Source organism: Staurois parvus, unplaced genomic scaffold (assembly GCF_062004578.1).
Source record: "Staurois parvus isolate SC_StPar_1 unplaced genomic scaffold, SC_StPar_1.0 ptg000719l, whole genome shotgun sequence".
In the NCBI taxonomy this organism is placed as follows: domain Eukaryota; kingdom Metazoa; phylum Chordata; class Amphibia; order Anura; family Ranidae; genus Staurois; species Staurois parvus.
Window position 1 is genome coordinate 1,515,192 of NW_028318515.1, and position 23,701 is coordinate 1,538,892.

General features: G+C 43.8%; 1 protein-coding gene across 1 annotated transcript in view; it reads left to right on the forward strand.

Annotated features, from left to right (window-relative positions):
- DNAH10 (dynein axonemal heavy chain 10) overlaps nt 1-23,701 on the forward strand; it is a 272,004-nt gene that overhangs the window by 92,393 nt on the left and 155,910 nt on the right. The window contains exons 25-32 of the mRNA XM_089653648.1: nt 347-463; nt 3,166-3,268; nt 4,256-4,434; nt 7,992-8,203; nt 8,371-8,527; nt 10,596-10,829; nt 11,075-11,197; nt 11,748-11,981. Of these exons, the coding sequence (XP_089509774.1) occupies nt 347-463; nt 3,166-3,268; nt 4,256-4,434; nt 7,992-8,203; nt 8,371-8,527; nt 10,596-10,829; nt 11,075-11,197; nt 11,748-11,981 (1,359 nt within the window). The remainder of the gene's footprint in view (nt 1-346; nt 464-3,165; nt 3,269-4,255; nt 4,435-7,991; nt 8,204-8,370; nt 8,528-10,595; nt 10,830-11,074; nt 11,198-11,747; nt 11,982-23,701) is intronic.

Consider the following 23,701-nt stretch of genomic DNA (forward strand, 5'->3'; position numbering starts at 1 on the left):
TGGGCACACACATAGCAAGAAACCTGCCTCTTTTATACTTTATCACAGACAAAAAAATATTTGATGAAAGAGCTTTTAGGTCTACTGCTGCAGTTTCTGACAGCTAAATGTTTAGCACAAGTTATATAAACAAGTGCCAAAGTTGTCATCTCCCATTGAACCTCCTGAAGAGGAAACTGATTAGTATATACACTATATATTAATTGCCCTTGTTTTCCCATTTCTGTAATACCTTATTTGATCTTTATTTCAATATTATGGAGTTTCCATTCTGAATTGTTTGCAACATCTGGAATACACAGTATAAAATCTATATAATCATCATTTTGTGTAATGCTTTATTTAGTTTGAGGAAGAGGAGAAAAATTTGGCAGCGAAAATAACCCAAATTTGGGAAGATTTGTTCCAGGAATCAAAGCGGGTGGATCACAGCCTTGGAAGAGTAAAAAAGACATTTACCCAGGTATGTGCCAACCCTGTGCTTCAATACTGTATATTGTTCTGTTGCATGTAGTCACATTATGGATACCACTGTATATTATAAGGACTCATTCACAGCACAATGCTATGTACCATATTTTTCGCTCCTTAAGACGCACCTGACCATAAGACGCACCTAGGTTTTAGAGGCGAAAAACAAAAAAAATATTCTGAACCAATGGACTGCAGACATAGTACAGGAAATGACCAGAGACTGCAGACACAGAACAGGAGATGACCAGAGACTGTGGACACACTACAGGAGATGACCAGAGACTGCGGACACAGTACAGGAGATGACCAGAGACTGCGGACACAGTACAGGAGATGACCAGAGACTGCGGACATAGTACAGGAGATGACCAGAGACTGCGGACACAGTACAGGAGATGACCAGAGACTGCGCACATAGTACAGGAGATGACCAGAGACTGCGGACACAGTACAGGAGATGACCAGAGACTGCGGACACAGTACAGGAGATGACCAGAGACTGCGGACACAGTACAGGGGATGACCAGAGACTGCGGACACAGTACAGGAGATGACCAGAGACTGCGGACACAGTACAGGAGATGATCAGAGACTACCGACACAGTACAAGAGATGACCAGAGACTGCGGACACAGTACAGGAGATGACCAGAGACTGCAGACACAGTACAAGGAATGACCAGAGACTGCAGACATAGTACAGATGACCAGAGACTGCGGACATAGTACAGAGAATGACCAGAGACTGCGGACATAGTACAGGGAATGACCAGAGACTGCGGACATAGTACAGGGAATGACCAGAGACTGCAGACATAGTACAGATGACCAGAGACTGCGGACATAGTACAGAGAATGACCAGAGACTGCGGACATAGTACAGGGAATGACCAGAGACTGCGGACATAGTACAGGGAATGACCAGAGACTGCGGACATAGTACAGGGAATGACCAGAGACTGTGGACATAGTACAGGGAAAATACCAGGGACATAGTACAGATGACCAGAGACTGCAGACAGTAAAGGAGATGACCAGAGACTGCGGACCTTTGGGGAGGGAGGGGGAGCGGGTACCTGAATTTGACAGGTACCCGCTCCCACTTTCGCGGAGTTGTCCTTCCCTCCCCGGCTTCTGTGACAGCCGGGTGCCCACTGCGCATGCGCGAGAAGCGCTGCGCTTTGTGAATGGCCCGGTGCCTTCTGGGACCTGTCGTGAGGGTTTGCTCTATTTTTTTAAATGCATTTGCATCTGTGTATTGTGGACTGCTAATGGGCTGTGGTTTAAATGATACAGTGCATTGCTGTGCATTTACTGTGCACTGTCATGTGTTACCAAGGTTTTTTTTTTTGTGGTCAATGAGGTTTGTTAGAGGTTTGTTAGAGAACATTAGTGAATAAACAGCATTATGAAGGCCAAGGAACACACCAGACAGATCAGGGATAAAGTTGTGGAGACGTTTAAAGCAGCTTTAGGTTATAAAATAATATCCCAAGCTTTGAACATCTCATGGAGCACTGTTCAAGCCATCATCCAAAAATGGAAAGAGTATGGCACAACTGCAAACCTACCAAGACATGGCTGTCCACCTAAACTGACAGGCCATGGAGAGCATTAATCAGAGAAGCAGCCAAGAGGCCCATGGTAACTCTGAAGGAGGTGCAGCGATCCACAGCTCAAGTGGGAGAATCTGTCAACAGGACAACTAATAGTTGTGCACTCCACAAATCTGGCCTTTATGGAAGAGTGCCAAGAAGAAAGCCATTGTTGAAAGAAAAGCCATAAGAAATCCCATTTGCAGTTTGCGAAAAGCCATGTGGGGGGCATAGCAAACATGTGGAAGAAGGTGCTCTGGTCAGATGAAACCAAAATTTAACTTTTTGGCCTAAAACCAAAACACTATGTGTGGCGGAAAACTAACACTAACACTAGCATCATGTTGTGGGGATGCTTTTCTTCAGCAGACAGGGAAGCTGGTTAGAGTTGATGGGAAGATGGTTGGAGCCAAATACAGGGCAATCTTAGAAGAAAACCTGCCAGAGTCTGCAAAAGACTTGAGACTGGGGTGGAAGTTCACCTTCCAGCAGGACAACGACCATAAACATACAGCCAGAGCTACAATGGAATGGTTTAGATCAAAGCATATTCATGTGTTAGAATGGCCCAGTCAAAGTCCAGACCTAAATCCAATTGAGAATCTGTGGCAAGACTTGAAAATTGCTGTTCACAGACGCTCTCCCTCCAATCTGACAGAGCTTGAGCTATTTTGTAAAGAAGAATGGGCAAAAATGTCACTCTTTAGATGCACAAAGCTGGTAGGGACATACCCAAAAAAGCTTGCAGCTGTAATTGCAGTGAAAGGTGGTTCTACAAAGTATTGACTCAGGGGGGCTGAATACAAATGCACGCCTCACTTTTCACATATTTATTTGCAATTAATTTTGAAAACCATTTATCATTTTCCTTCCACTTCACAGTTACGTGCCACTTTGTGTTGGTCTATCACATAAAATCCCTATCAAATACATTTACGTTTTTGGTTGTAACATGACAAAATGTGGAAAATTCCAAGGGTATGAATACTTTTTCAAAGCACTGTAGCTTGCGCTCTTTCCCCCATGTTCTTGATCTCATCTTCATACTGAAAATTCTGCCTTCCGGAAGATTATTCACACCCTTTTCTTTCAAATAGATCACAAAAGATCAGATTGAGGAGTACAAGAAAGAGTTGGCACAGTTTGCAGAACTTTTCCGCACAGAAGGACCTGGAGCAGTGGGGGATGACCTTGACAAAGGTACAGTAAAAAAAACATCCAGCAGCTTATTTTAATAAACTAGATCAGTAGTAAGTGTTGTTATATTTTCTGTGACTCTTTGCAACATTTACTTTCTGAAGCATTCTTATAATTCACTAAAATGCCAAGAAAATGTGTTGGGATGTGGTTAACTTTTCAAAATGCATTTAAAGGCTAAATCATCCAAAAGTTAATTTGTGGGTGCAGTAAATTAACCATTTGCCGCCTGCCCTATGGCCGAATGGTGGCCGGCAAATGTCATCAGCGTTCCGGGTGGACGCCATATGGCGTCCTCCAGCACATGCTCAGATCGCGCTCCTGCAGAGCCGCGCAGCGGCGCGATCTGTCACCGGCTGTGTACCTCGGACACGGCCAATGACAGATCTGAGTATCGGCCCCCGTTGCCGGTACCATGTGACCTGCTGTGACCAATCACAGCAGGTCACATGACAGTTGTATACAATGGATGGCTTCATTCATGCCATCCATTGTATACTAGTGTCTAGCTGTGAATGGTCACAGCTAATCACATACACATGTCATGTGATTAGCTGTGGCCAAATCACAGCTAAGCACAAAAAAAAAAAAAAAAAAAACCCTGAATGAATCGATGTCATTCAGGTAAAAATGCTTGCTTATAGCAAAGTAATTCTTTGCTATAAGCAAATTGTGTAAAAAAAAAATACTGATCACTTCCCCAAAGTAGTACAATGTTACTTCCTAATACATCCTAATATGGGTTATTTTCACCAAAGACATGTAGCAGAATACATCTTGGCCTAAATTTATGAAGAACAATTATTTATTTGTAAACTTTTATAACAGAAACAAAGAACAACATGAGTTGTCAGTCCGCCCCTGGGTGAGACGATGCTCTGGCAGTATGCATTAGCATCTTCCCATGAGAGTTAAAATCCTCGGCTTTATAGCTTAATTTATTTCAATACACGTATAAAAGAAGTATTAAATTTATCTGTTTTTTTACAGGTTTGCAGATCCTTATTGAATATGAAAAAGAGCTAGTCAAATATGAAAAGAACCGCCAGGAGTTGGCTAATGCAGAAAAACTTTTTGATCTTCCTATTACCATGTACCCAGAACTTTTACAAGTGCAAAAAGAAATGAAAGGTTTGCGGCAGATATATGACATTTATAGTGCACAAAAGGTATGTCAAAACAAACAAACACTTGCTCAAAGTAACTCTGTGGCATATATGTATTAAAAAGGTTTTTGCTAACTGTCCGTATTGGCACTAAACTAATAGTGACTAACTATTTTGACTAACTATTTTTGCTCTGGATATATTGTACAGAAACAAAAATGACAACTATGAAAAATCACTGCTAGTGCTGGGCATTAGAGATTGATGGGTTTATTGTGCATGTGTATTACATGACCTGATCACTGAAGTTCATCTGCCTCAGATCTGCAACACAAACACAGGGAAAACATCCACTTCTCCTTCTTCCTATTCTCTTAGACATTAATAATTACACCACAAATTAACCAAACTCTACTGCCATATCTTAATGCAAACCTGCAGAAACCATTAGACACCTAAAAGTACCTGCAGTTCTGGATATTTGAGAGCACTTGATCTACTACAAAGCCATTGTTAACAATCATAAATAGTCTTGTAGATAAGTAGAAGAATAAAGAATCCCAAGACATTTAAGAAATAAAATGTGTCCATGATAACCTTTACAGCTAATTAGAATGAAGAACAGATACATGGCATTAAACAAAGTTGGTTAAAGTGGTTCTAAAATCTCAAGGTTTTTTACCTTTGTGCATCCTATGCATGGAGGTAAAAAACCTTCTGTGTGCAGCAGCCTCCCCCCCCCGTCCCCTCTAACACTTACCTGAGCCCCATCCTGATCCAGTGATGTTCACAAGATCCTCGATTCTCCGGGGACTCTCACTCCTGATTGGCTGACGCAGTAGCGGGAGCCGTTGGCCAAGCAGGAGAGGGAGGGGGTGGGGCAGAGTCACGGCTCTGTGTGTGTATGGACACACAAAGCTGTTGCTTGGGAGCACACCTACTCGGGTGCCCCCATAGCGAGCTGCAAGGGACCCAAGAAGAGGAGGATCCGGACTACTTTGTGCAAAAGCACTGCACAGAGCAGTTAAGTATAACATAATTGTTTTGTTTTTTTTTTTACTTTCAGGCCTGGTTCACACTAGAGTGATTTCAGATGAGATCTAAGTCGCACAACATTGCATGGCAGGGAAAATCACTTTGTTTTCAATGGTGTCTGTTCACATCAAAGTGACTCAGCACAGAGCAATTTTGGAAAAGGTTCCTGTAGTACTTTGGTGCAATTCCAGTGCAATTTTGGCCCCATACAATATGCATACCTTATCAGAAGGTGCATCCAAGTTGCACTACATCGTACTAAAGTTGAATCAAAATTATATTGCAGTAGTGTGAACCTAGGCTCAAAAAAAAGGATAAATTAGATTGGAGGAACTTGCTGTTTTCAGCTGTCTATAGAATCAAGGTATCTACAGAATAATGAAACCAATGTTTACATATCTCTCTAAACTTGATGTCCTGGTCCAGTGAAATGTTGGGCAATATTTCATTAATGATTATTCATATTAAATTTGTGTTTTTGCAATGAAGAGTCTTTTTTAGTTGACTTTCAGGGTTTGGGACGCACAATCTCCAATACCAAAAAAATTTAATAAATTATAGTTCTTAAAAATTAACAGAGAAATAAACCCACCAATTTAATGGTTTCCCAAAACAGATAAATTCAAGGTATGCCTCTGGTGATGATTTTCACATTTACTAGTTTGATTATGTTAGCTCTTATCCAAACTTTCATGCCCTCATCATAGCTGATCACATGTGCAACACCATGGCAACTGTAGATCAAACAGAGGCTAAGATGGCAGTTTCCTCTGCTGTAAAGGATAGGAGGGTTTAGTTTCATTTTTAGTCAAAATGTTAGATTACCATACAAATAAAGCTTCAACTGATGATTTAGCCAAATCACAGTGAATTAACCAAGTTATGAATTCTGAACCTAATTTTTTTAGAGCCTATTTTCTTTAAAGCTACTATACAGTTTGGGATTGATTTTCTAAAACTGGAAAGTGTAAAATATGGTGTAGGTGTACATGATAGCCAATCCGCTTTACACTTCAGCTTGTTTCCGTGGAGCTGCCTATTTGCGTACTTGTCTTTGTGCTGGTAGCGCGCCGCACTGCACGCTCCCAGCACAAAGACTGTGGTGTCACTGAGAGCACCATGTCCCGTTCTAAAGATCGGGACCCGGGACTCCCGATTCCGGGTCACATGATCGCTGTGATAGCCTCTGATTGTCTATCACAGTGATCATTCACTGTGCAACCCGGCCCAGTTGTTTTTTTCTCTCTCTATGAATGGAGAAGAGAAATACATTATATCTCTCTAACTCCTGGCATAGAGAGAAAAACAATGTTTGTAAAAAAAACAAACAAAAATATAAATAAATAAAAAAATAAATAAAAAAAAAAGAAAAAATACCCAGATCAAGGTTTAATCTAGTTCAGTGCCAGGGTTATTGTTTGGGTCAAAGGTCAAGGTCAAAAGTTAAGGGTCAAAGGTCAGGATTTAAAAAAAAATTGGTATCAGTGTTAGTTAGTGTCAATGTCAGTGTCAGTGTGTTTTAGGTTAAAAAAAAAAAGACAAAAACAAATTGCGCACTATTGGTTCTGGGCTGTTCTTTGGGTACAAACAACAAATAACATACACATATATGGTATCGCTGTAACCGTCAAAAGCTGGAGAATTTATTTTGGGTTGTTCTTTGGTGGTATTTTTGTTTACTATTTTGGGCCAGTTTTCCTTTGGTAATAAAAAAAATTTCAGGAGATATGCATTACCATTTACCACCAAATGAAAGCTCGATTTGTATTGAAAAAAACGTGGTATAATTCACCTGGATGTACAAAGTAGTTGTGATGATATGTACGGTTTTACTAACACATGTCAACGTTGCAAAATTGTGCTTAGGCATTTAGATTTGTTTTACCCTTAGGCGCGAAGGGGTTACGCTTTGACAATAAAATTTGGAAGCTGATTAATTACTATGCATAGCTGCACCAGATTTGGCACTCTCCAGTTTTAGTAAATCAACCCCTATGTGTTACAGGAAACGTGACATAGCCACTTAAATACAATCTTGATCAGGAGTGGGCAACTGTGGCCCGCCAGCTGTTGGTGAACTTCAAGTCCCATCATGCCTCTGCCTTTGGGATTCATGCTTGTAACTGTCAGTTTTGCAATGCCTCATGGGATTTGTAGTTCTACAACAGCTGGAGGGCCACAGTTGCCCACCCCTGATCTAGATGATACTGGGACTAAAGAGTCAATGAACCATGCATACCATAGTCCATTGCAGTGCCATTCATTTTCACTGGTACCCCAACGCACCAAGGTAACACACATCTGACTCATATTTGTGTTACAGCAAAACATGACACATGGTAATGCACTACTGTCCATTCTCATGCGCTGCATCAGAAAAAATGTTACATGTCCGAGAGTTAACGCAACACATCAGAACAGACAAGCCTGTAATAGAAAAGCCCTAACAGTTTATCATTTCCTTCAGTAAGGCTTGTTTTAATAGAGGATTTGGCTGTTGGGAACCAACATTTGGCTCACTATAATTTTTTAATGATATTTGAGATATGAATTGTTCACTGCAGGATTTGTTACGTCTCTTATAGCTTGCCAAAGAGGAATGGTCCCAGACATTGTGGGCAAATTTAAATGTTCAGATTCTCCAAGATGGAATTGATGGCTTACTCAAGACTTTCAGAAAGCTTTCTAAAGAGATCCGCAGTCTGCCTGTGGCTTTTTATCTAGAATCCAAGATGAAGGAGTTCAAAGACTCTATACCCTTGCTTCTTGATCTAAAGAATGAAGCACTGAGAGACAGGTTTGTGCTATCTAAATGCTTCAATTTATCATTTAAAGATTTATTAAGGAACATTTGTGTATATATTACAATTTATTAAACAGAAGATCAGTAAATGTTTATATGCATAGTGAATGTTATTCATTACATCAATTCACATAGCTCAAGTAAAAAAACATATTTTGTAGACACTGGAAAGAACTGATGACCAAAACGGGGACAAATTTTGAAATGAACCCTGACACTTTCACCTTGGAAAACATGTTTGCTATGGAGCTGCACAAGTATGCTGATGTCATCAGTGATATTGTAGCATCAGCTGTTAAAGAACTCAGCATTGAAAAGGTAAGGCCTAGATGTTATGCACATACTTCTCATCCATTAGGAATTATTATCAAAGCTCTGTCAACGATGTATTTGGACAAACCACACTTACTCTGAACCGTGCAAAATATTACATTTTATTTTCATTTGAAAGCAGCCACAGAAAGAGCAGCCTGTCCCCTGACAGCATGCTTGCCAGTCTGCATTATTAGTAAGAGATTTGCTGATTCCAAAGATGCAAGTCTGACAGAAAAAACGGCTTTTCTACTTGCCCGTGCCTACTTTCTAAAGAAGGTGAAGTATAAGACTTTGCACGCCTTTTTGTTTTGATACACCTGAATTAAATTTGGCTTATTTAAATTGAACTCTACCAGCTGCCATTCCACCATCCAGTGAGACTGCCTTAGTCGCCAGTAAGGGCGCTCATATCGGAGAGGGAGATAGCAGTTGGTAGAGGTTGTAGAGCTCCTTGAAGTTATAAAAAGTAAGATCCAAATAACGATGTGAAACTATATCAGAGAGGGGCACATGATAGACTTAACTGCTTTATAAATGTTATAGCATGCTTCCTGTGGTGTCTGCTCTTACACAAGACTTTTAAATATTAAAACGTTATGCTTTGAAGTGTTTTTATATTTTGCAGTTGCCTTCATGTTTTCTGCAAATAGTTTTAGAAGGAATCGAGCACCTGTGAGGCTTCCATTGCTTGTAAACTGTTTCTTTGGTCACTCTGGACACTCATTGTTTAATGAGTTTCCAGTGCAGATCCTGTGCTTTACAACATAGCTCTCATTGGAACATTTTTCAAGTAGCTTCACATACAGGTGTACCTCGTTTTACAAATTTACAAATTTTTTTCGCAATATGAAGTGCATGTCGGTGCTGATTTTTAAATGCAATTGCAGGCTTTTTTTTTCTTCTCATAGCTCACAGAATTAGCTGTCACTTTCCCCGGAGTTAAAGGAAACTTTGTTTCTTTTAAGAAACTAAAAAGACAGATTATTTCTTTTAACTCGGGGAAATAAACTAAAAGGAAACTTTCTTTCTTTTAGCTGGGGGGGAATGTGACAGCTGAATCTCTGAGCTATAAGAGAAAAAAAAACGTTAATTACATTTAAAAACCAGCACCTTAATGAAAAAAACGGTGTGGGGTCCCCCCTCCATCCATGCCAAGCCCTTTGGGTTTGGTATCGATTTTGAGGGGATCCCCCATGCCAAAATTTTAAAAAGAAAAATGGCGTTGGGGTCCCCTCCAAAATCCATACCAGACTCTCATCCGAGCATGCAGCCTGGCAGGTCAAAAAAGGGGGGGATGATTGAGAGCCCCCCCCCCCCTCTCCTGAACAATACTAGGCCACATGCCCTCAACATGGGGGGGGTGCTTTGGGGTGGGGGGGCTCCCCTGTGGGGGACATTCTTTTAGTTTTTTCTTTTAATAAAGGACTTGTCAAAGACCGTGTCCTGTCTTCCTGTGGGGAAGAGTCCTTAGTCCCCATCAACATGGGAACAAGGTGCTTTGGGGGGGGGGGAGCCCCCCATGTTGAGGGCATGTGGCCTGGTATGGTTCAGGAGGGGGAGCGCTCACTTATTTCCCCCCTTTCCTGACCTGCCGGGTGCAAGCTCTGATAAGGGTCTGGTATGGATTTTGGGGGGTCCCCCACGCTTTTTTTTTTTTTTTTTAATTTTGGCGTGGGAGTTCCACTCAAAATCCATACCAGACCCGAAGGGCTTGGTATGGATGGGAAGGGGGACCCCACACCGTTTTTTAATTAATTTTTTTAATTGCCGTCAATTCTTTTACATTCAGCTGTCAGTGGGGAACCCCGCTGACAGCTGAAACATTATCACATGGTTGTCACTGCTAGAATACCGCATGACTTGATAAAATAACTCATGCGTTATTTTAGTAGCAACTCTTTTCTAACCTCCGGAACGGATTAATTGGTTTTCAATGCATTCTTATAGGAAAACGAAGGTATGCCTGTAGTTGGTAGAGCATATAAAAGTCTTGTACTACTTACCTGTTGCACGAGTATACGGAAATGGTCAGCAATTCATTTAACTAGACACATTTGTATGTTTTGTCCAGGGTGTAAAGGAGATCATAGATACATGGGAAAATATGAAATTTACTGTACAGAGGTATATTAAGGGCACTCAAGACCGTGGCAACATTCTAGGATCTGTTGATGACATTCTACAAATTCTTGATGACAATGCTATGAACCTGCAAAGTATCTCCGGCAGTCGTTTTGTTGGTCCTTTCTTAAACACTGTACAGCTCTGGGAAAAAGCGCTCTCACTGATTGGAGAAGTCATTGCGGTAAGTAACATATTTCATTATGCTTTTAACTCTATTAAGTAGCCTGATAGAAACAGAGCAGTGAAGTGCAGAAGACATTATCAACCATTTAGAGCATTTCTCTATCAGACTGACTGCAATAAACTGTTAGTCATTATCAAGCTCTTTATTAGCATTTGTATGATTTACTGTGATATCTATATAATAGCTTTTTGCTGTCAAATTCAACAACAAATCTACACAGTGGGTTTGGGTCTCTCTTACAGGTTTGGATGGTTGTACAGCGGAAGTGGATGTATTTAGAGAGCATATTTATTGGAGGAGATATTCGATCACAGTTGCCAGAGGAGGCAAAAAAGTTTGACAATATTGACAAAATATTTAAGCGAGTAAGTAGTCATGACCTTAACGTGAATAAACACGTTTTTTTTTTCTTTTCACAGTGTGTGCTAAAAGCTGCAGCAAATCAGATATAACCCCCCTATTTTCTGGCATTAGGGCACCCCTCATCATCTAGCTTTTTCTTCCCCAGCCTACCTATCCATGTACTGTCCTGTTCATTAATTTTATTTCAGTACTTTCAATCATTAAAGTTTGGCATCACAGGTGGGCATTACCTAAGGCGACCAGCATGCCAATTTTGTCTGCCTAGGAATGCCTACTCCTCCATACTGTCGACTACCCATCAAAGAATTTTAATATATGCATAACTACTCCCAAAAGCTCATGAAAGGAATACAGAAGCAGAGCGATGTCGAAAATAAAATATGTAATGAAAGCAAAAAAAATGTACTTCAAGCTTTAATTAGTTGATAAGAGTGGGAAAAAATGAAGGCAAATTATAGACATATCAAACTTCAGCTTTTATTCATGTAAATAATGCAAGTGTATATTTATGGTTTATTTGTTCTGAATGACTAACTGAATAATTATTTACAGATAATGTCAGAAACTGTGAAAGACCCAGTTATAAAACGATGCTGCCAAGCAGCAAACCGGCTGTTTGACTTACAGAACCTAAGTGAGGACCTTGAGAAATGTCAGAAGAGTTTGAATGATTACCTAGATTCTAAGAGAAATGCATTCCCTCGATTCTTCTTCATATCGGACGATGAGCTTCTCAGCATTCTTGGAAGCAGTGATCCCACTTGTGTACAGGAGCACATTATTAAGGTGAACAGTTTAGGTTTGGGCAAGGCATAACATGTTGCAAACACTGAAAATTGGTATTATATAGTCGCACTAACCACTACATTTGTGCCCTGCTGTTCTTTAGGCAGGTAATGTAGGGTCAATAAAACCCCAGAAATCACCCACCATAGTCCCCAGTTTGCAACTTTAAACAAAGTTACTTGAATTGATTCTGAAGAGCCTATTAACCCTTTTTTGACCCAGCGGTCAGTGACAAGCAGTTGCATTTTAGAGCATTTAAGGTACAACCTGATGATGTGAATGAGGCCTTATGCCAACACTTAGCCCTGTTGTTAGCTGATAAACTCAGCTGTCACCAAAGTTCCCAATCACGTAATCACTATGTCAGCTACAACACAGTGAAACACAATCAGAAAAAAAAGGTTTAACTATCAGCTATTGAGGGAAACAGCATAGAATAAGCATCCTAGTGCTATAATGCTGCCAACAGGAGGAATGGATGCTAGCGCACAGAAAACTGAAGGCTAGCCACGTAGAGGTTATAACCCCTCCCTCTTCCCACCTGCTCAGTTTTGCTTAGTGGCCTTAGGAGAATGGATGTCTCTATCTTTTCTACTATTAACAGCTACTGGTAGATTCAGGACAGATATTGGAAATCCTGGAAGTCAGTTACAGTCAGTTACATCCTGGAAGGCAGGAAGACAGTTAGTCAGCCAGTGCAAGTTTTCCCGGTTCATTAGATATCCTGTTGTTCTCTCTGCGACAGCTTTGCGTTTGAAAGTGACAACCCCTCTGTTTCAGTTAGCACAGTACTTTGTTTTAAAGCCAGTGTATCAGGGGTTTCCTTGATGAGTTATCAGGACCAGAGCTGGGGCAGCCAGCCCCCTGGGGCTCGGGGCCTGGGCGCTCTCTCCCCTCCCCGCCGGGGCACGGGTGGGCGAGGGGTGCCGCCGGAATCTCGCTGCGCTCCGCCTGCCGCGGGCGCCGGGCCCGGCGACGAGAGACGGGTGGGGGGCGGAGGAGGTGGGTCGCGCGGGGTCGGCGGCGCGTACGAGGGAAGGGTGGGAGGGCGGGCCCCTAGAACTGTTGTTCTCTCTGCGACAGCTTTGCGTTTGAAAGTGACAACCCCTCTGTTTCAGTTAGCACAGTACTTTGTTTTAAAGCCAGTGTATCAGGGGTTTCCTTGATGAGTTATCAGGACCAGAGCTGGGGCAGTTTTTATCTGTCACCGTTGCCGAAGACTCACTTCTTGTGAGTGGCTAGGCAGGTCTCTGTGTTTGGAATTTTCTTCTTTAAATTTACGCGAATTTTTTTCTGTGTGTGTTTCCACCACAAAAGCAGCTGTAATGGCTGGGCACTGTAGAGGAGGACAGAAAACTTTTCTGGGCTTGTTAATCGTACTGGGAACCCTCCTCCTATTCTATTCTAGGTTGCTATGTGTGCTTGTAGGGTTCTGGCAATCAGGTACTGTTTATGCTCGAGCCACTTATTTGAATTTCTTGATGTTTCTCTCCCAGTTGGATCTTTGATGAAGCAGTTTGGAGGAGATAGTGTGCATATGCGAGTTCTCTTCCTCCCATGGTTTTCTCAGCTCAGAGAGAGCTTTTCTGGATACACCATGAGTGTTCCCTTTCAGAATTCAAGGCAGCAGCAGAGAAGTGTTGCAGCACACTCTCTTCACGATACTTCAACTCCTATCTAAACTGTCTGTAGTCAGTTCGCCATACTTCTATCTACTCACACAGATGGTCTGTGAATATTCCTATGTATGTGGGGTAGCTCTCTTTCCTTAAATTTGCAACATCCCCTGTTTGATTTTAGCAGCATATCTGGTGCTAAGAGTAAGGGTGGTTGTTCTACAATTGCAGGCTGCTCACCATCTCAGGATCCAGTTGCAATAAGTGCAATGCTGAGCTTTGTGCAGGAAACAGTTGTGCTTTTTGCGTTTCTTACAGATTCAAATCTACAGTAAACCTCTTGAGCTGGCAGCTTTCTGCAACTCACCCTTTCATTCTTGGGTGCTCATTATTCCTCCTGCCTAACAAAATAGGTGTTTATGCTCCTTTGCAAGGATTTATGACTTTACTTGTACAATTTGTTGCTCCCCCAGAATGAAAGCGTTTTAAAATGGTTTATCACTAGTTTTAAAAAGGTTTATCATGAAACATGACAGACTTATTTTCACTGCTGTGAGTCTCTTTTCTCTAGTTGGGGGTAGTATAACATTTAGTCCTTAGCACCATCAACGTACGTACTAGACAAAGGTTTCTCTTGTAATCATTGCTACTAGGTTATATGCAGTTAACGTCAGGTGATTGGACACTGGCAAAAAAATGAGGATTTGTGTACTTACCTGTAAAATCCATTTATTGGAGTACATCACAGGACACAAAGCAGGTTATAAATCATGACCTGGGTTATACGCTACCTATAGTTGAATGGTCACTGGCAGAAACTCCAACCTCAGAATTACCTCTAACTTCTGGTGTGGTAAACCAATTGAAACTAATGCTGACCTTAGGAAAATTGAGAGCTCATCAAAAATATGCAGTGTTCAGACTGTGAGAGATAAAATTGTGCTCCAGTTGATCAAGGGATTAATTCCAATCATCAAATCATCCAGGTATCCCAAAATGGGCACACCCTGGACCCTCAAAAGGCCTAGAAAATGGGACTAGGATCTAGGTAAATACCAAGAGAACTGTGGACAGATCAAAAAGTTGTGCCACTAACTGAAAAATGCTGACTTTCAATTGCCAACCGCAAAAAACCTCAGATGAGGAAGGAGATCAGGACATGTAAGCAGGTATCCTTTATGTCTCTGATGCCAGGAAATTCCCTGGCTGGAGCAAAGCCATGCGAAACCTTTGTACTTTGAGAAATTTGTTGAGACTCTTCAAATCTAAAAAATTGGATGATCGTCTCCATTTGGCTTGGAACTGTAAACAGGAACGAATAAAAGCTGACAACCCCTTCCTGTTCTGGAAGTGGCACAGTTACTTACTTGAACAAACAGGTGACAAGAAAGACACCCTCTTTTGTGGAAAAAACTGCAAATGCCTGCAAACATTCCCCCACCTGAATGAATGGGGACACCTCTTCTTATAGAGGGAGACCTGTAATCCGATCTTTGCTGCTTTCGATTACCAAGTTCTTTTAGAAGCTTCACTCTAAAGGATGAGCCCTGTAAGTGATGGAAAGACTGCATTGAGGAAAGTTTTTACAAGATAACCTTGCTGACCAGTACTTTCAGCCAAATATCCTGTGCGTGTGAACAGACAAAAGTCCCAAGCATAAAACCTACTGAGTAGAACCCTTCAGGACATCCATAGTAAAACAAAGAACCCAAGGTGACTCTGCTAAGTTTTCACTTATATCACGCTCACCATCTGTGGAATACAAGTACCTAGACAGGTGCTTCTTGTGGCCCTAAAACTCTGAGAGACACCAACACACTGCTACTGCTTGCTGCATAGCAGCCCCAGCCAAAAAAAGAGGCCTTCATCAATGTTTCCAACCTGTTATTTTCTGGATTCCTGAAGGTAGCAACATCATCCACAGTCTCATTCTTGTTAAGATAGGAAAACAGCTGCCTCAAATGAGGGCATACCCCACCTCTTAACACACTTTTCCTCCATAGGATGCAGCTAAGAAAATCCTTTTAGGAGGAAAAACACCTTGTCAATGTGAGCCCTTTCTGCAAACACCCTCTCCTCTAAATGAGGGCGTAAGCCACAATGAAAAGGTACCTTTTGGGACTCTGATTCAGGAAATGGTAAGTTTAATCAATGAGGACTATCCCAGGTAGTGACTTCACAAGGCCCCCCTGGACCTAAAAAAAACTTGAACCTGAAGCTCCTCGGACTCGGGAGACGGATGCAGAAACAACTGCCTCTTCTGCTTCCAGCTCCACCACATCCTCTATCTGCCCATAATCCACGCAATCCTTTCCCAAAAAAGTAGAGGGGACCAGTGAAGGAGAGTGACCATGCTTCTTAGTACCTTGCCCCATAGAGATGAACATACTGGAGAGCTTATTCTCTAAACTCGCTAATCAGCTGACAAATCCTCCTTTGTAGCACACGTAGATGTCTCTGTTTTAGCCACAAGACCAAATAGACATAATGGTTCAAATTATCCAGATATCCCTGGCCTTCCTTTTAAAATCGCATCATCAGAGTCAAGTCATGTCTAGTGCCCACATGGCCTGACAGCAACAGCCACACACTTACCCCCTGCTGAGCTTTCATCCCTCCTCTTTTTAGGAGAAACCAGCCCGAAAAGAAGAGAAACAGGACCTGTATCTAGACAAGACAGCTCCACTCAACTTAAAAGGCTGTTTGTGCAAGGTGCACAAATTTGGTGTCATAGGGGAAACCGCAGCTGCTGGTGCCAATTCCCTAGTAGGTAACTCATGTAACCCACAAGCTATCCTGAGCCTGCCTTATGTCCTCATGTGTCTCCTGCTAGCGCTTCCCTGTTCTTCCTGTGTTGTGCCTGTCACCATGTTTGGGTTAAAAAAAATTCATCTTAAAAAATAAAGATGGCCGCAACATTCTCATTCCTCCCCCTCAAATTCGCACCTGCTCTGAAGAGAACCCACTGCTGATCTGTTTGCCTCTAAAAAAACAGCTGCCTGTTGCCATGTATGTGCTATTGGGCAATTGTGCATGCACAGCCGATGTAACCTGGAAAGATGGCAGCTGCACAGCCAAAAGGAAGCTTTGAACAGATAACAAAAAAAAACAAAAACCACCCAGAGCGTACGTGTTCTGCCAGGTGGCCAGAGGCAAAATAGCAGGCTGCACACAATGAACGCAGACTGCCTATAGCAAATGCCCCCTAGAGGGTAAAAGAGAAAAGGCACACACATACAGCTGGAGGCACACAGCCAGCTCTAGCAGGAAAAACAGTGAACACAGCAGCTCAAAATCAGTTGCCCCCTAATGGGAAAATGGAGGAAAAGGCACATATACATTTAAAAGCAGCAATAAAATGGATACCAAAATTGGCTTACAGGGACTTACTAATATAGCCACAGGATCTGTCTAGGAAGACAAAGATCCAACTTTCACCTATCACTGCGGGGAATGTCTAAATAGACCCTCATGGACTCAGTCCCCCTTTATTGGAGTCCCCTGCCCTGGACCTGTACAGCACCCTACTGGAAACACCTTGGTCAACCATCACTGCACAGGGTTCCATATTTGCAGGGTCCAGTGCCGAATGGTTGTGTTACAGGCAATGCCCACATGTCGACCTCTTTCACCACTGGAGGGGTCTGGGTGCCATTCTGAGCATTTTAGCCATTGGAACAGATCTGGAAAGCATCATACTGTTGATCCCTACTGGAACCATTTTGTGCACACGGTAGTGTATGTGCAGAGAGCTGCACACCTGTGACCATCACCTTCAGACACTGGTGAAAAAACTGAAGTACTTCCTTCAGAGTTATGTAGTGGAGGACTTCCTGTCTGTTTCTGCCAGTGTTCATTCACCTATAGGTGGTGCATAACCCAGGTAGTCATGATTTATAACCTGCTCTTTGTCCCATGATGTACAATAAAGAAATAAAAGCTGCAGAGATTTCCCCCTGCCTGTATATAACCTGTCTCATTCCCAGCTAGCTCAATTTTTTTTACTAGTGTTCTTAGTTGATAAATCTCTTCTCCTACTGAAAGAAGCAAATCTTCTTACTATGGAGGTTTTTTTTTCTTATTCTCTTTCTGGATGATTTCTTCCCAAATGGATTTCATTCAAAATGAGTCCTTCATCACCCAGCTGCACCATGGCTACTATGGCTTTATTATGAAGCCCTTGGATTGATGAACTCTTCAGCAGAGCCTTGGAGGACCCTACGCAGACCCCTTATTGTGAAAGATGTGGAGCCTGACTGTAATGTCGCCTTTGCACTGGATCCTGCTGTGGGTGCCCCCCCTGGCACAGTGCAGCACAGTGCATAGTGCAGCTTATGAAGTTAGCCGTAGGGTGCTTTACAGGTCCAGAGGTCTGCCTTGTGCAGAGCTCAGCATGTAATGCATGAAGGCAAGAAGAGGTTTACTCCCCCCCCCCCATTCATGCTACTGATGTGGTGAACACAAAAATAAATAGTATGGCAAAAAGTCCCACCAAACAAAACTCTTGCCAATATTCCAATGCACTTGAACCAAAAAAGAAGGAAATGGAAATGTTCCCCTGAGACTTTGTATGGCAAAAAACACAATAACTATACAAAAATGAAAACAAAAGTATTTATTACAAGGAGTTGCCACAGTAAAAATGAATCAAAAGATTCAATATATTGGCTTGTGGTACAATGATTCATAAATTGCATACAGTATCTCACAGCTTGTATAACAGTGTAAATTTGCTGTCCCCTCAAAATAACTCAACACACAGCCATTAATGTCTAAACTGCTGGCAACAAAAGTGAGTACACCCCTAAGTGAAAATGTCCAAATTGGGCTCAATTAGCCATTTTCCCTCCCTGGTGTCATGTGATTCGTTAGTGTTACAAGGTCTCAGGTGTGAATGGGGAGCAGGTGTGTTAAATTTGGTGTTATCGCTCTTACTCTCTCATACTGGTCACTGGAAGTTCAACATTGCACCTCATGGCAAAGAACTCTCTGAGGATCTGAAAAAAAGAATTGTTGCTCTACATAAAGATGGCCTAGGCTATAAGAAGATTTCCAAGACCCTGAAACTGAGCTGCAGCACAGTGGCCAAGACCATACAGCGGTTTAACAGGAAGGACAGGTTCCAGTCAAAACAGACCCTGCCATGGTCAACCAAAGAAGTTGATTGCGCGTGCTCAGTGTCATATCCAGAGGTTGTCTTTGAGAAATAGACGTATGAGTGCTGCAGAAGTTGAAGGGGTGGGGGGTCAGCCTGTCAGTGCTCAGACCATATGCCACACACTGTATCAAATTGGTCTGCATGGCTGTCGTCCCAGAAGGAACCCTCTTTTAAAGATGATGCACAAGAAAGCCCGCAAACAGTTTGGTGAAGACAAGCAGACTAAGGACATGGAGTACTGGAACCATGTCCTGTGGTCCGATGAGACCAAGATAAACTTATTTGGTTCAGATGGTGTCAAGTGTGTGTGGTGGCAACCAGGTGGGGAGTACAAAGACAAGTGTGTCTTGCCTACAAGCAAGCATGGTGGTGGGAGTGTCATGGTCTGGGACTGCATGAGTGCTGCCGGCACTGGGGAGCTACAGTTCATTGAGGGAACCATGAATGCCAACATGTACTGTGACATACTGTAGCAGAACATGATCCCCTCCCTTCATAGACTGGGCTGCAGGGCAGTATTCCAACATAACGACCCCAAACACACCTCCAAGACGACCCTCATGAAAAATTTTCCGTTCATCTTCTTCAAATTTTCTTGTCACTGCATACGAAAACTGATTTGACATCTCTAACAATTCAAAAATTGAACAAATGTTGTTAGAATTAAATTTTTTTATTTAATTTCTAGTGTATGGCCAGCTTGTGTGTTGCACAAGGCCTCTTTGCTCTTAAAGGTGATGTCAGCCTTCCACCTTAATACTTCCTGCTTTATGTCCAGCTTCCAAGCCCCTTCAAAAATTGCTCTCCTCTTTCCAAAGATGGAGATAGTAGAAAAAAATATATAAAAATAAAAAAGTAAAAAATGATGTACTGTATGTCTGATGTATCAGCAAAATTTGCAACGAAAAAGACCATCTTTATAGATCAGTGAAGTGATTTGCAAAATAGATTTGGCTGACCATTTTTCCCCTAGGTGAAATATGGCAAGAGTGAGTGGATAAAGTACAGCATAGCAAAACTGTTGGAAATGATCTATTTGGTGAAAAAATGGAGATACTGTAGTAATTTAGACATACATAAATGGCCCTTTAAAGGTGATGCCATTGCATAAATTGTTTGGTCTAGCTAGAACATTAAAGGAGATCTATGGTCACAGCATACACGTTCATTTTATAACATCAGTAGAGATGAGCGAATCGAACATGACGAAGTGGAATTCATTTCGAAGATTAGGAAAAATTTGATTCGCGCCGAATCCGAAAATTAGCAAACTTCGGATGCACGAATCGAATTTTCCCAAAAATGGCGGCGACATGTGTGGCGACGGAGCGGGGATCTCTGGGAAGGCGCGCAGACAAGGCGCGCTGACCCATAATGCATTCATTCATGACATGTGATCGCATTAGCCAATCAGCAGCCAGCCAGCCAGCACTGTGTAATGGTGGAGCTATAAATCGCGGCCATCTTAGAATTTTCCATTAGCCTCCGGTCATTCAAGAGAGACAGACCTGTCTGTATTAGGGACAGAGTTAGGGCCACAGAGACTTTAGGGCCACAGAATCGTTACTCAGGGACACAGAATTGTTACTCAGGGACACAGAATTGTTACTCAGGGACACAGAATCGTTACTCAGGGACAGACACAGAATTGTTACTCAGGGACACAGAATCGTTACTCAGGGACACAGAATCGTTACTCAGGGACACAGAATCGTTACTCAGAGACACAGAATCGTTACTCAGGGACAGACACAGAATCGTTACTCAGGGACACAGAATCGTTACTCAGGGACACAGAATCGTTACTCAGGGACACAGAATCGTTACTCAGGGACACAGAATTGTTACTCAGGGACATTACTCAGGGACACAGAATTGTTACTCAGGGACACAGAATTGTTACTCAGGGACACAGAATCGTTACTCAGGGACACAGAATTGTTACTCAGGGACACAGAATCGTTACTCAGGGACACAGAATCGTTACTCAGGGACACAGAATTGTTACTCAGGGACACAGAATCATTACTCAGGGACACAGAATCGTTACTCAGGGACACAGAATTGTTACTCAGGGACACAGAATCGTTACTTTCTGCTTCACAACCACTATTGTACGTTCAAAGAGTTAAATCCTGTTTTATGTTTGGGGTGCTTATTGAATTAAAGAGTATGTCAGACAACACGCAGAGGAGTGGCAAAGGAGGCAATGTTTCAGGAGCGAGCAGACGTGGCAGCAGAGGAAGGGGTCGAGGCAGCACTAGTCGCAGCCAGAGGCCAGTGCTCCCGGTGTCATCCAGCGGTCGTGTCTCCACCGGCAACCCTGCCGTCATCGATTGGTTGACTCGGTCATCTTCCTCTTCCCAGGTCACCTCTGACACCTACAGCCAACGGTTGGTGGGTACGTCAGACACAACCGTTAGTTGGCATGGCCCGGGAGCAAGCCCACTGAAATCACGTGTCCTCTACCTGCCCCTGTCCTTTGGTGTTCCCTCAGCAAGCGAAGTATCGCATGCTGTGGGCTCAGCCCCACTGTACAGTGAGGAAGAGCTAACAGAGGGCGGTCAGGAACGGGGGGAGACATCCGCCTCTTCAGCAGCCAGGCGAAGAAGTACTGGCGAGGAGAGTGGCTCGGTAGCCGGTCTAGAGACAGGTCTGTCTCCTGACCCACACGCAGCCGAGGGGGCTAGTAGTGAGGCGGAGACCCTAATTGATGATGATGAGGCTGATCGCACTTGGCAGCCTCGTCGTCATCAGGCTATTGCTTCCGCATCATCAGGAGAAGAGGGTGCCAGCTTGCCAGCGAGCAAAACAGTCGGTGGGTTGCCCAGGAGGCAGCAGGGTCGCAGCAGTGTCAGTGGAGGCAAACGGCCACGGAGTAGAGCACCAGCTCCACTGCAGCCTACCACCACGGCCAGTAGTGGTGCCGGTGTGCACGGAGGAAGTAGCAGTCAGCCAGTGAGGAGTAGCGGGGGCAAAGTTTCCTACTCGGCGGTGTGGCAATTTTTCGTCAAGCCGCCCGAGGAAGTAAACGTAGCCGTATGTCGACTATGTGGCCAGAAAGTCAAGCGTGGCCAGGGGGCCCATGTTGGGACTACAGCGTTGCGTCAGCATATGCAGCGTCGCCATTCGGTGGCCTGGGAAAACCGTGATAAAGATACGGCGGTTCTGCCTGCCCCAGCCCCCGCTCCATCACCCGCTCCGTTACTTGCTCCGTCACCCGACGTCAATCGCCCTCTATCAGCCAGTCAAGGCTCCAACACCTCTGCTGAGGGGAGTTGTCGCTCGTTGGCATCTTCCGCTCGTTCAGATGCTCCTTCTCCTGCTACTCCTCTTCACGGATTCCGTCAGCAGTCTTTCTTGGAATCCGTTTCCAAGAGACAACAGTTTGCGAGCACGCACCCGACGGTGCAGAAGCTGAATGTCCTCCTGTCCAAGTTGCTGGTGCTGCAGTCCCTCCCTTTCCAAGTGGTGGACTCAGCACCTTTCCGAGAAATGATGGCTTGTGCCGAGCCACGGTGGAGAGTGCCAAGCCGGCATTTCTTCGCCAAAAAGGCAGTGCCAGCCCTGCATTCACATGTAGAAGAGATGGTGGGCCAGTCTTTGAGCATGTCGGTCTCTGCCAAAGTGCACGGCAGCGCCGACGTGTGGAGCTGTAACTACGGTCAGGGACAGTACATGTCATTTACGGCCCACTGGGTGAACGTGGTGCCGGCACCAGCAACTTGGACAGGTCACACCGCTTTTGCCTCCACGTTTGCACGTCCTGGGTCCAGAAAAGATGTCCGCCTCTACCACCTCTTCTTCCGCCGTGTCCTCAGCCGCCACCCCCGTGCCAAGTCCCATTACCCGACCGGCATATCACATGTGCAGGGCGCAACGGTGTCACGCTGTGCTGCACCTGGTATGCCTTGGCGAACGTAGTCACACAGGGGAGGAACTTCTGAGTGTAATGAACAGAGAAATCGACAGATGGCTGTCTCCGCGCAAACTGAAAATCGGAACCATGTTGACCGACAACGGAAAGAACATGGTGTCTGCTCTGCGTCAAGGAAGGTTGTGCCATGCGCCATGCATGGCTCACGTGTTCAATCTGGTTGTCAAGCGGTTCCTAAAATCCACCATCCCACTGCAAGACATCCTTAAAATGTCACGTAAACTTTGCATGCATTTCAGCCATTCCTACACCGCAAAGCACACCCTCCTTGAGCTGCAGCGGCAGAACGGAATTCCACAGCATCGCCTGATCTGCGACGTTGCAACAAGGTGGAATTCAACCCTACATATGTTAGACCGCCTTTACGAACAGCGAAAGGCCATCACCGATTTCCTGATGTTACAAGCGGATAAAGGTACTCCCCTGTGTAACTTAGATGTCAGCCATTGGCAGCTCATGCGTGACACCTGCCGCTTGCTCAGGCCCTTTGAGGAGGCCACGCTATTCGTGAGTCGGCAGGACTATGGGATGAACGACGTCATTCCTCTGTTGCACGTCCTGGAACAAATGCTGTTAACAATGGCTGGTCAGGGTGCGGTAGACGTGGCGCACAGATCTCAACGCCACATGACCCCTGTGGGGGCAGGACAGGAAGAAGAGGAGGAGGTAGAGGAGGACATTGGTGCTCAGGAATTATTGAGTGAAATGGGTGGTTTTTCCACTCAGCGGACAGGAGTGGAGGAGCAGGAGCATCTGGTAGAGGAGGAGGAGGAGACAGAGGACCCAGACGCACCGTGGCAGTATGCTGTGGAGATGGAGGCAGGGAGTCCCTCGCATTCCTTGGCACAAATGGCCCATAGCATGCTCGGTTGCTTGCGTAGCGACAGCCGAATAATAACCATCAGACAGAGGGATGACTTTTGGCTGTCCACCTTGTTGGACCCTCGCTACCGTTCAAAAATGGTGGCCTTTTTCACACCTGCTGAGAGGGAGGCCAAAATAAAGTACT